Raw genomic sequence first — 13,802 nt, forward strand, 5'->3', positions numbered from 1 at the left:
GGGTGTGGACTGCACTGACCAAGTGTTCACTCTGGCTAGAGAGAGAATTGCCCTTCCAGCATCTTTAAAATTGTGATTCTTGGCTGTATTGACTGAGAGATCTATCTCCCCCTTGGAGCTGCTGCAGGATTCTCACAATCATCAAGAAGATTGAGAACATTATGTTGCACTTGCCTGGAAAATTTCTGATTCCGCTTGTGAATTCCTGTCTGCACAGCAGAATTGTGTGCCAAAAAGCTTTTCTTGATATTGGTACAAAAGTGGTCTCTTGTGGTCTTTTGGGGTAACACAACTTTGCTAACTGTGACTTGTATACCCTCCTTTGTTCATATGGGCTTTTTTTTAACTTTTCCTTTAAACAGTCATAACTTGAGTTCCCTTCAGCCACTTTTAAGAATGTTTGTTTTAATGTGGAGCTCTGTTGTGCTTTGTTCTGAACTTTGATGTTGCTTGGTGGTGCATGTATGTATCACACATTTCTCTGAAGAAAGGGTGTTGCTGCTGCCATAACTACCAATTAATAATCAGAATTTTATCAGCGTACTACATTGTATTCTACTTTGTGTTTTATTTAGTTGTTAGGGTCATCCTCTTCCAAATGAATGAGCCCACATGCTGACAGTACACAAAGATGTTTAATACGGGGATGTCCCAGGCTTACAAAGTAATTACTGTGTCTTAAGAATTACTGAAAGATATGCATTCATTACAGTTAAAGAATTGAGCTTCACTTACTGCCAGGCGTCTGCAGTGTCTTGTTGACATATTCAAATTTTCTCAATAATGTTTATGCAAGAAGATCCTCTGAGAGTTATTTAGGCCACTGTCAAGTTATCATCTTAAGTGACAGTATTAAATCATCCACAAGCAAGTTCAGTAAAACGTTGCAGCAAGTGAAGTACCCCCATTCACTACAAACAATAATTTCCCTACATTCAACTTCACAGTTCCCACAAAAGCCTCCTTCATCGATAAAAGCATTGACAATTACTTCCACAATTCCATAGACGGATCAAAAATGATTACCAAAACTCAGTAGGAAGATGATCTTCAACAATCCATTCCTGTTCAGTCATGGGAAAAAATGTGGTCTAAAATCCACACCACTTTTAGCTTGGCAACCACCACACAGACGCTATTTTATCATTATAACAGGTTATACCTTACCCCTTTACGTTTACATAAATACAAATTATCCACAGACAATAAATGTTGGGCTTGCCAAACAGAGGGGAGTAATCTTGTTCATATGTATTTTGACTGTCCTCCGATCAGTCGATCCTGGATACAAGTTTGGGTTACCATTACTGATATTCCCATGATTTCTTCTCCATTTGATAAAATGCATACTTTTTGATGGGCATTAATTCTCCTATATGGAATAACTCTGTTATGCTGGGGAAGTTTGCAGATGTGTGAATTGCAATTGCTTCTCAGGTTATAATGTCCAGCTGGACTAATGCCCAGGAGGCTACGTTCCTTATATGGTGGAATATGCTCTACAGTCACCATAGGTTAGACTGTGACACAATCATTTTCACTAAGCTATTAATCAAGTGAGACATTCTGGGGATGCCTCTTTCCTCCTTTCTTTCTCAAAAATTGTCTACCTCCCCTACTAATACTCATCTGTTCAACCCCCTTAACTATTTCTTTCTTCCATTGTCATTGATCGTCAATATGATACGTTGTAGCTTACTCCCTTCTGTTCCTCCTAATGGGCTTCTCCCCTCCACTTTTCTCCTTCCCTCCCTTCTTCCTATTAGCGAAATGAGAAAATACTAATTTATACTAATTAGTTGTTACTAGAATGTTTGTTTGTTGATTTTGTATATAGCGGTTAACCCGTTAAGTGCGCTCGTCGGCCAACGGCCGCCGCGAGCACTACCTCGGTAGTGCTGCGCACGTCTGTTGGCCGACGCGGCCCTGCCCACTCAATGGAACGCCCCACACCGCGGCGGAATTTGCGCCGCGGTAAAGGGGTTAATAAACATTGATTCTGGTTGTGTTATGATGACAATTTTATTTACAGTAGTTTAGTGAAGATCGTTTCAGTTATGTTGTACTCCTAGTAATGCAAGTTTTGTATTTCTTTGATAAAGCATTTCAAATTTAAATAAAGACCTAAAAAGGAAATCCAAAAACAATCATATTAAATGAAGACTAGTATAGATTAAACATGATTGAGGCATTTGGATGTAATTGACAGCATGATTAATACAAACTGAACATTTTCAGTTGATTTCTTTATTTTTCATATGATAAAAACGTTGTATTATATTGCATAGAAATAAAGCATTCAATGCTAGCAGTCCATATTTTGCTACCTTGATTTTTCTTTATTTTTCATGTGATAACATTTGACTTTTGTATATATTGTACCACAGTATATAATTCTAGAAATCCACGTTGTTTTAAGGTGGACTGGCGCCTTTGTCCAAAACAGAACCTCCTACCTAATTTTCAATCTCACATAACGATGTGGATTGAGTTAAATTGCAAATAAAGGGAACTCAATATTTCCCAATAGATGGGCAGTGCTGTTTCCTGTTTTGCACTGATTAGCGGTACCACAGCAGCACCGCGGCCTCTGTTATCGCTTTGCTTGAACTCCAGCCTGCACTAGCTCCATAACCATCCCAATCGAAGCTGGCAAAGTCTCCGCACTGCTTAGGGGCAGCCTCAGGGAAGTGTCCTCCACCACCAATGCAATGCTGGAAAGAAAGCAGGGGTAGATAAAACATCAGAAGTTATACCCATCGAATGAAAAACACTAAAACAATGGCCACTTACAGATGATTACTTGGTATTTTGTAAAATAAGTACTATGTACAAGGTTTGTAAAACTACGTTCACAAAGTGACTGAATACGAGAAAACAATTATCCCTGAAGAGGGTATGTTTAACCTGTGTTTTGTTATGTGCCCCAGCGCCAAAATACATCAACTCCTACCTCAACGAAGATATCTTCTGTAGGCCTAACCACATGTTGTGTTCCTTTGTCCTTCCTTCTAACCTAATGGACATTCTGCTGCATGTCAGGAGCTATTGTGGGGCCTGGGACAACCAACAAACTCAAGTGGAGCTTCAAAGTTAAAAATGAAAAAACAGCAGAGTCAGCACGTTGTGTCATCTGGTGATATTAGTTATGTTAGCGGTCTCATCATTAAGAAATAGGGAACACTTGCTTTAAAATCATTTAGTGAATTTTCTAGTGACCTCCTTGCACCGCCTTCTGACAAGTCTGCAATGGGTTGCCAATGGGGTCTTTTATTTTTGTGTTATTTTTCACCATTTTGATGTCTGGATATAGATAGGCAACCTAATAAAGGGTATGTAGCTACACAGTAAACAACTCTGATACAAAACAAGACAAAGAGGGAGGCACCTATTTAACATAATATGAATTATTTGAGTACCGCTTGAATGGAAAAACATCATGCATTACCATATTTTTTAAGGTCTGCTCGCTAACGTCACCAGATGCGCTCAAGCTAATAATGCAATTTTCTCATCAGACTAAACATTGCACTATAACACATAGGTGAGTGAGAGGTGTCTAGTTTGCGAATTGTACTTAAGGAACAACCTCAAGAACAGATTTTCACACTTACAACTGCCCAATTGAAAAAGATGTAATATGTGCCATTTTGTTGAGAGGTAGGTTTCCGGCTGATATACCTCTTTTATGCCTGCCAGGAATTCACAATGGACACCTGGAGGACGTAAAAACATTTACTACTGCAGATTTCTTTTCTATGATTACTGGGAAATCCAGCCAATGGGCGAGAAGTGGGCGTCCCAAGATCTGGCTTAATTTGGAAGTTTGGAAACTCCCACAAACGTATGCTTGTGGGTATTCCCAAACTCTGCCCCAACCCTTTCCTATCTGGAAAACTTCCGAATTTTATGTTTCTCCCCTGTTAGTAAGGGAAGGGGAACAGAACACAACAAGATTTGCTAGAGGTTTCGGGGAAGAGTTTTCATTTGATTCCCGCCGACAAAACAAAGAACACAACCCCAGCACTTGCGTGAGAGGCTCAAAAGCTCTTCTATGTGTCAAACTCTGCACAGCTGGAATAGGAATAGGAGTTAGCTGTGCGGTCTAAAACCACAGACTAACCTGGAGCCATATCAAGTTAAATTAATAGAGTTTATGCACTGAAGGTGCATAAAAATAGGGCAGATTATCAAGGTTTTGTGCCGCCCTTGTGCCACGCAATTTGGTGCAAGGGCAATGAGAACCTGAGTGAGAGTTATGAAGCCACGCAAGACCACATTGTGTGGCCCTGCGTGCCTTCATAAATCTAGCGTAATGCAAGGCAGAGTAAATCGCTGCACTGCATTACTCTGCAGCAGGGAGGCGTTCCATGGCTGGAGCGTGGGTGTTCCCGCACATCCACCCATGGATTTTGGTACATTCCCAGATTTACCATTAGTGGTAGACCTAAGAATGTGTTAAAATGCTACGCCACCCCAGGTGAGGTGTAGCGAGGAGAAATATCTTTATTTCTCCTTGTTTTTTCCTCTTTCTACGTTTGCTGCACTCTGTAACGCACATGGAAAGAGAAAATGCCTCTCAGGATTGTTTTTGTGGAGGAAGGCATCCCTTCCTGTACAAAAACAATCCTGCCTACAACGCAGGCACCCTTGCACCATGACGCTAGGGTGCCTGCGTTGGCACGAGGTAGTTAAAAGTGAGCCAGCCCACAGAAAGGTCACAAAAGCACTGTAAAATGTAAACACAGCATATTCCTACCCTTTCTCTTAAACCCAGCGCAGCAAGGTGGCTTGCTGCACCGCATAAAAGAATGATAAACCTGGCCCTGGATCTCTGTGCCGAGTCAGCTGAGCCCATCGTGATTTGGCTCCAGGTTCTATGTGCAGTAAAATCGAGGACTGCTTGTGCTTTCCTGCTCTATTGCATTCTCATTTCATAGGTTATCAGGCATTTGGTGCTGCACAGCGCAAATTCATTTGGTCATGTGGTCCCATCAATTCCTTTGATTGTTGACAATTGTGCCGCTTTGCATTGCACAGTTGTTCACAATAATCTGCAGTAAATTTGGGTTCATGATTCCAGGCATGGACTTTTTCGGTACCAATGATTACCGTGAAGTGCATAGGCCTAAATGCTTTAATTTAGTAGAACCAAGACTATAGTTTCCAAATTGCAGTATGTTTTTGATAGGCCTGAGCGATGAACTCAGCTCTGTTTGCGGGTTTTGCAGAGATTTTCGCACTCCGCGCAGCTCACGGAGTCCTGAAAAACTCTGCTTCGCATGGCGGAGCAGTTTTTTCCCCGTTTGCACTCGCCAATGTTAAGTTGGCGAGCCTGAGGGAGGAAAATCCAATGTTAGACCACTTCTCAGCGAGATTTCTCAACACGGGCGGTCACAGATGATCACCACAGCTCATGTTGACAAACCTTCCATTTGCATTTAGGAAGCTGCCGCTCAAGTAGAACCTCTTCTCAAATGGTGAAAAGTTGTAGAAGGAAGTAGTGCCCTCTTGCGCTGCAGGTGATGCCATTCATGCTAATTTGACACCGGGGGGCAAACAGACGGCGCTAAAAATCAGCACGAACATTGCGAGGTAGAGCCCCCCCCGCCGCTTGCAGAACTCCACGTAGCACAGTGGGGCACTTCGCAGAGTTTCGCCCAGGCCTAGTTTTTGATTAAGGGCACATCACTGGAACCAGGTATTCTGTTGCAATGAAGCAATCTGGCAACCATGCAAATGATACTTAACTTCAGAGCCCCTGTTTACTGAAGTTATAAAGTTTGTGAATGTATTATGTATACTCAAAGTGCAGGAGTAAATTGTTTACATACTTATATTCTCCTATAAATAACTAAGAGAATCAACCACACAGTTTCATGAAAACACGCCACAAGTTTATGGACAGGCATTAACAAAGACAAGACCGGTTTAGCTTTTACCTAGCGCATGCGCATACCGTCACACAACACGCAATGACACATAGAAGACACTCAGAATTAAATTGGCCAACGCACCTATGCATGCGGATCAGCAGCTATTCAGGCACCTGTATATAATAAAAATCAGACATACTGGCACTGAAACTCACAGCCACTTGTGCACACAGGCGAACAAGCATAGAAAATATGCACCTAAGAGCACAGATAACCAGAAATAAATAAACCCATGCACATGACCTGGAGACCATTCAACAGGTTATCTCGCATACAAGCATCCACGTGCATAACAACAGACTTAGAGGCACACAAATACACAACAACAGACATACAGATTCACCCATAGTGTTAGTCACACATGCATTCAAACATAAAATGGTTTTTGGCATCACCAGAACCAAACACACAGATTAACAGTCAGCAAAAGGGGCATAAATAATGGTAGAGGGCTAATATTTTTTTTCTTGCAGCAGTAACACGTCATTCTGCACTTTAGGTGTTGATATGCACTGCATATGTCACGTGCTTCTGTTATCTAATTTAAAGGTACTCAAATTACTCCCCTTAGAATCATGGAAGGCTGAGTTGGCCTTGTCATGATTTTAATTCATGACCTCCAGACTACAACAGCTGTCAGCTCCAGGGTTAACGAATTCAGCCATCTTCATGGCATGAATGAATGGATGCAAGTATAGATGGACAGATAACACCCCCACAGCAAACTATACAAGCTTAAACACAGACCGACAAGCTGACAGACTCCCTTGAGCATAAACCTGCAAGCATGCAGGTGCACCTAGGCCAACAGTCACACAGACACCAACAGACACTGACCAACAGTACAATCAACTCTGCATTGCCACCAAAAGACACGCAGATGTCCATGCAAAGGACAAACAAGCATGTGAAGGTGCTCGTAGAGTAATAAACGTGATGTTATCCATTCACGCAGACCAACATACACACAAGCAGGCATCAATACCATAGAACGAAAGACATCCAGTAGCCATGCCCTTGCAAGCACCTATGCACAGGCAAACAGCACACCTAAACTACTATCAGCCATATTAAGAGATGAACATATACTCACCCACAGCCCATGTACAGGCCAACTAAGAGTAAAAGAAAACACACATACTGGTGCAAATTATTGGTGTATTGGAAGAACGGATAGAGGGATGGGACGATGGACTGATGGGAGGATGGACGAATGCTGGATGGGTGTTTGGATGCTACAGGCCTTATTTACCAGGACCCTAGTGGCACTTTTGCGCCACAGGAGCATCACTTTTTTGGCGCTCCGGTGGCGCACTGTGCCGCAGCATATTTACAAGCCCACGCAAAGCCACTATAAGTGGCTTTTCATGACCTTGTAAATAGGTGCCCCTTTCACGCTGAACGCTGCGTCAAAGGGGATTTCCATGGGTATTGCATGGGTGTTTCCATGCAACACCCATGTAATCTGAAGCATTCCCAGATTTACGATGAACCATAAATCTGGGAATGTGTCAGATTCTAACAACACCCCTGGGTGGTATTAGGGAGGCTCAACGATATACTATCCTTATTTCTCCTCGTTTCCCCTCTTTCTATGTGTGCCACATTGAGAAGCACACATAGAAAGAGAAAAACACCTCTCATGATTGTTTTTGTACAGGAAGGTATCTGTTCCTGCATAAAAACGATCACCCCCTACAATACAGACAGCCTAGCACCATGCGCAAGAGAGCGTGCGTTGGTGCATGGCAGCCTAATGTGCAGAACGCTGAGGAAAAGGACAAGACTGCACCGTATTTCCATATAAACAAGGCGCATTCCTGCCCTTTTTTAGGTCTCGCCTGAGCCAGCGCATGCGCTGCTCTGGCGAGACTTTTAGTTAGTGGGCTTAAAAGGGCCCGACCACATCTTTTTGAGAGCCATAGAGCGTGTGGTTACGCGCACAAGCGCTCACGCCTCGCTCCGCCTCTCCGTCTTGCGCTTCAACGCTCCCCCCTCCCCACCATAGAGAGCGTCTCGGGGCCGTGCGTCTTTTTGTTGCTTGTTATGACGGCAGAGGAGGGGTCGAGTCAGCAGGGTTTTGTCTGCTTCATAAGATTTACGTCTTTTGTTTGAATGCCCTCTCTGGTCATGCAGGTTTTCTACAGAATGGTCTCTGGTTCCGTGAGAGGTTTTCGGTAGGAATGTGGGGTGTAGTTTTCTAAAGGGGCCCTCCCTGAGTTGACCTTTCTCCATTGCTGGCTCTGTCATGTGCATCTCATGCACCCGTTCCTTTCTGCCTGACTGCAGTAGCCCACCGTCCACCCTCGCACAGACTGCCACTTGTCCACAAACCCCGTGGCAAGTGGCGCGCTCACACTGGTGGCCACTGGCCTACACTTGTTCCCAAAAGAGAGGTGACTGTGTACAAGCTGACGTCACATTCTAGGGCCCTCCGGTGCACACAGCCTGGCTTGGAAAAGAGAGTGTCATTCTCTGACTGCAGTGTGACCTGCATACGCTCAGCTATACCTCTTACTCCATGTCAGTCCTTGGGTCATACTTACTCCTTTATCTGTGTATGACTGAAGCCGGCAGTGTGAAACCCTGAATGCCGGGCAGTGTGACCCTCATGAAGTCCCTCATGCTGTGCTCTTCTGCCGCTCACTCCATGTCTGTCCTTGGGTCACACCTACTCCATCATCTGCCTGAGGATGGGGCTGAAGGTGTGAATCTCTTGATGTTGAACAGTGTGACCCTCATGAAGTCACTCATGCTGTGCTCTTCTGCCACTTACTCCAGGTCCGTCCTTGAGTCACATTTACTCCTGTACTTGTCTGAAGCCGGCAGTGTGAAACCCTGAATACCGGGCAGTGTGACCCTCATGAAGTCACTCCTACTGTGCTCTTCTGCCGCTCACTCCATGTCCGTCCTTGAGTCACATTTACTCCTGTACTTGTCTGGAGCTGGCAGTGGGAAACACTGAATGATGGGCAGTGTGACCCCCCATAAAGTCACCTAAATAAATTATAGAATATAGTCAAAGGGGCTTACAGCCAGCCCTCTTCATCCATCCATTCATCTGTTATTGCGTTTTAAATGTTTTTCACACACTAATGAAGGTAAGGATCGGCCCTCTTCCGCCATTGGCTAACTTCAGTGTGGGTGACGCCCCTGTGCCTCATATCAAGCTTTCAGAAGGGGCACACCTATACACAAAGTACTTCCCTTGCGTTCTAGATTAAGACCTATTGTCTAGAACGTGTACGTTTGTTCAGCTTTTTGTTTACGTTTACCTACAATTAATGTCATCGGAGAAGTTCGTTTATAAACTGCTGGTTAAATCGTGTCTGTCCGTGTCCAGCACTGGGGCAGAATAGCGCTTAGATCACAGTTGTAAACTGCGCCACGGCGTCTCACACGGCGTCGGGCCTCATTTCTGCGTAGGTTTGTTGCGTTCTTGGTTCTCCGGACACTAAAGCCAGGCGAACACAAAATAGAGAGGAGGCGTTTACACCGCACTGCACACCTCAAGGAGAGACGGAGGCAGTGTGCCGGTCTGCTCTGATCCAGGAGAGGCAGTGTGCAGCCAGGAGATTCAGTGTGCATGCCCTGCACGGATCCAGGACACACTAATGCAGTGTGCAAGCCCTGCACCCATCATGAGACACTAAGACAGACAGTGATGCACACCTTGGTGTGAAGTAGGTCAGGGTTCCTGACTGTTCTAGTTGCTGGAAGCCACGCAGAGAAGCTGCAGGCCCCACCCTCTTCTCACCTCCAGGAGACAAGTGCCGCCCCCCCTCACTAGAGCTGCACTTCACACAATGCATCATCACTCCACCAATTCCCACCTGCCCTCCCACCGGCCACCTCCTAATAATGCCACCACGTGACCCAGCCACTGCAGGGAACCTCACACAATGTATCCCTGCACTGCACCATCACCTGCCCTCCCCTTGTACCCTAGACAATACCCCCCACCGCCCCACCTGCTCACCAACCACCCTCTTCAGCTATGTTTCACATAAAGCATGTTTCCACCACCTAGCCTCACAAACCCTCCTATCAGGCACCACACACCACTTTACCCGTTTGTCTTTTGTTGTCTCTTTCCCAATCACTTCATTTGTCCCTCCCCTCTTCACCCATCTGCACCCTCCTCCCATCATTTAAAGGGGTAATCTAAAGGAACGTTCCCCGTCGTCCTCTCGTTTACTTGTGGAGAGGCTCCTGCATTATCTTCTCCTCGATTTGAGACCCCCGCCTCACTGTCCCATTTCAGGGGTGGTCCCCAATCTCGACTGTCATTTATATGGACGGAGACTTTTTTCCCTCTTTGGGTTATATGAGGAGTGGTCTCAGCTCAGCCCTAATTTATTTGCAGAGTGATCTCGGCTCACTTATTTTGCTCCCTTCCTAATGTTCCCTTGCTCGTGTCCCTCTACTCACTGCTCTCTTGCACCAAATTGAGGCGTTTTCTCTTCTTTGTGGCCCTCACCCCACTCTAACTACTCCTGGCTCTTATTTGAGAGGCTTCCCAGCTGTCATTCCCTCTTGCTTGCACCCACTTAAATAGTTGTTTGTGTTCCATTGACCCCCACTTCATTTTCCCCTCCCCATTAGCCACACTTTCCACCTCCTCCGCTCTCTCCTTCCCTGCTTTACCACCCCCGATTGTTTGCCCCTACCCCCTCCTCCTGCTGCCCTGCTCCACCGTCATAATGCCTCCTAAATACTGCTCCTCTCATCTCCTCTCTCCTCTTCTCCTTCTCCCCTTCCTCATCCTCCCCTACCCCTCCCCTTCCTCTTCCATCTTCTTCTTCCTCTTCTCTTCTACCCCACTGCTACCATGCCCGCTCCACTCCTGCCCCACTTCTGCCCTTCACTCTCCTCTCCCCTGGTAAACTGCCCATAAGATCCCTCCCCATCTGCCCTGATGTTGCTATGTCCTCAGATCCCTCTTCTCCTGCCTTGCTCCCATGTTCTCCCCCCCTGTCCTGCTCCACTGATGCACTGCTCTCTCCTCTCCCTTTGCCTGGTTATTTGCTCTCTCACTCACTCTCTCTCTCACTAACTCACTCTCTCACTAACGTACTCTGTCACTATCTCAATCCCTCTCACTAACTCTCTCACTATCTAACTCTCTTGAAAAACACTAATTCAAACTATCTCTCTCTCACGGACTCTCTCTCTCTCTCCAAACGAACTCTCTAACTCTCGCTCTCTCATAGACTCTCTCTCTCAATAACTACCTCTCTAACTATCTCTCTCTCCCACTAAATAACACTCTCTCTCTCACTAACTAACTTTCTCTCTCACTAACTCACTAACTTACTAACTCTCTCACTCTCTCACTAACTAACTAACTCTCTCTCTCATTAACAAACTAACTAACTCACTAACTATCACACTAACTGTTACACAGGTACTATTTCCCAAGCTTCAGCCTCCTGTTATGTATGCCTCCCATAACAAAACAAGCATTGGCTTTGCCAATAGGTCTCGCCTATGGCACCTTTAAAAGTGTTTAGTTATCCAGCACAATATCCTTGGTGCAACAACATCAATGGTTGCAAATCTTAACACTTATAAGGTCCCAAGGGCGAGACCTATTGGCTATGCCAATGCTTGTTGTTTGATGCAGGGCAGTGCAGCAAAATTCCTTGCAGCACTGCGCTGTCCCAAAACCTCATAAATGAGACCCTAAATGTTTTGATGGCTTAGCTCATGCTATGGTGCATAGAATTAAGCAAATCCATGGCTCAGCTCACTTCACACATCTTCATCACACAATCACATCTCACAACAGGAAAAAGGCAAAACAAAAAGCCTTGGATGCAACCAGTGGCGGCCAGCACAGGTGTACATGGTGGGCGGGAACAGACAGATGACGCGATAGGTATTATTTATTTAATTATACCTATTCCGTCGCCTGTCGACTTATTCCCCCCACCCCGCCCTACCGCGTTTACCTGTGCCGGCCGCCGCTGGATGCAACTGTGGAGCAACTGAGACTTCTCAGCTGGCTGCTGAGATGAGATATGCCACCAGCCTAGTTAGGATTCTCACTCCGCCAGTGGTAAGGGTCTTTCGCTCACATTTACTTGTCCATACGCTCTGGGGCCATGACTGCTTTACCCCATATTGACCCACTTGTAAATCTATGCTCTACCATCAGCTAAATTCTTTGGGACGACCCGAACACCAGTGGGTCTTCCCCCTCTCTGACGATGCAATTTGCCCTCTCCCAAATGGTCACCATGTTAATTATTATTGTTGAGTCAGTGCAAAGGTTTTTAATCCCGCACACTCGCCTAATTATTAATAATTAGCTCGTCACTCCCCTGGCCTGTGCATCTAGCTAACAAAGTGTTCATGCAGACATTCTGCTACCGTGCAGACAGAAAAATAATTAGAGGAAACATTGTTGGGTAGAAAAAGGCACTGAATGTCACCTCTAATTTGGTCCTTGGCCTGACTCAGAGAAACTTCACAGTTCATGCTCCTACAAATCTTGTTCTGCTTCAAGTTGGAACAGTGCAGTGCACATTGCATACCCATACTTTCCTTGGCCTCTTGGATATAGCCGTGCACTGCAATTTACCTCCGGCATTTATAGCACTAACAAATGTCACACTGAGAGTGTCAGATAGCTCCATGGATGCCCAGTATGACATATACTGTTCTGACATTTCCTTTTACAATTCTGGGGGACCAGGCTCGCTAATCCCATCGGTTGCATTGAAGCAATGCACTAATTTGATATATGAAAGGCCAGGACTTTCTGACCTGATCCGGCAACTCCAGTTAAAGGGCTGTCTGAATGCATCAGTTTCACTCGGTATATTTTTATACAAAGGACACTCAGTTTTTTTTTTATTCTGTTGAGAGTTTCAACTATTTGTTTTCTTCTTTTCAGAGGAATTTCATGTGTATTCCGTGTTAACATTTTTCAACAACATACATGAAAATAGAAAACCTTCTGTAATATAAATTATTTGAATCTGCCTGGCTCCCATTTTTCATGACACCTGATATGGACACCTTAATTCAGTATGACCCACGTGGCATTAGTACAAATGCCTGGCACCAGAATGTATTCTTTGAAGGAAGGGTTTCTTTTTTTAATACCATAACTAATGGAAAAAAACAGATTCCATATTAGCATGTTTCAGCAGCTAAACCCCTTTCATCCTGCATGACACTACACGGCCCTCTTGTCTTGCTGCACTATTTCACAATTCCACCTACACTTCCCAGTGCCTTGATTTTTCACCTCCAATATATTGAGTGAGAATACCAGATGTGACATTGAGGCAAACCTAAAAAGAAACCTTGCTCCCTCTCTCTGTCCATTTCGAATGAACATCTGGCTGATGATTGTCAACTCACATGTTCACTGTCACAACCGTTGACCTTCACCCCAGGACACATGGCAAGGGCAGCTCGCTCGTTGTTTATCACTCTGAACTGGACATACCCGGCAGTGAATTGACCTGATGGAAAAAAAGACAAAAAGGTATTAATCTGTAGGTAGACAAAATTGATGCATCTGAAAAGGAGCCACACATGCAACTGCAATTACAAGCATAATTCAGACAGATACAACGGTATCTGTGTTTGTCATTTATTTTATACTGAACTGAAATATTTAGGGCTCCCAGATGTTCATGCATACACATTTCTACAGGTTTTAGAAGTTGTTTGCAATAATGAATTGGGAAATGTGCAATATTTCAGTGAGAATTCCTGGAAATAAAATATTTTGACTACAGATTTCAAAACGTTAATATAAACAGAAATCAACTGTTTGCCGGGTCGTTATTATTTTTTAAATGGAAAAATACAGAAATTAGAATTCTCTCCATACTGTACATCATGACT

The 13,802-nt window shown here is 44.6% G+C and overlaps 1 protein-coding gene across 1 annotated transcript in view; it reads right to left on the reverse strand.

The window, feature by feature from the left end:
- Positions 1-2,231: 2,231 nt before the first annotated feature.
- The window catches only part of LOC146772871 (intelectin-1-like), a 58,297-nt gene continuing 46,726 nt past the window's right edge, over positions 2,232-13,802 (reverse strand). Inside the window, exons 7-8 of the mRNA XM_085638583.1 lie at positions 13,311-13,414; positions 2,232-2,714 (exon numbers count right to left, since the gene is read on the reverse strand). Of these exons, the coding sequence (XP_085494709.1) occupies positions 2,562-2,714; positions 13,311-13,414 (257 nt within the window). The 3' untranslated portion in view covers positions 2,232-2,561. The remainder of the gene's footprint in view (positions 2,715-13,310; positions 13,415-13,802) is intronic.

Source organism: Triturus cristatus, chromosome 12 (assembly GCF_964204655.1).
Source record: "Triturus cristatus chromosome 12, aTriCri1.1, whole genome shotgun sequence".
NCBI lineage: Eukaryota > Metazoa > Chordata > Amphibia > Caudata > Salamandridae > Triturus > Triturus cristatus.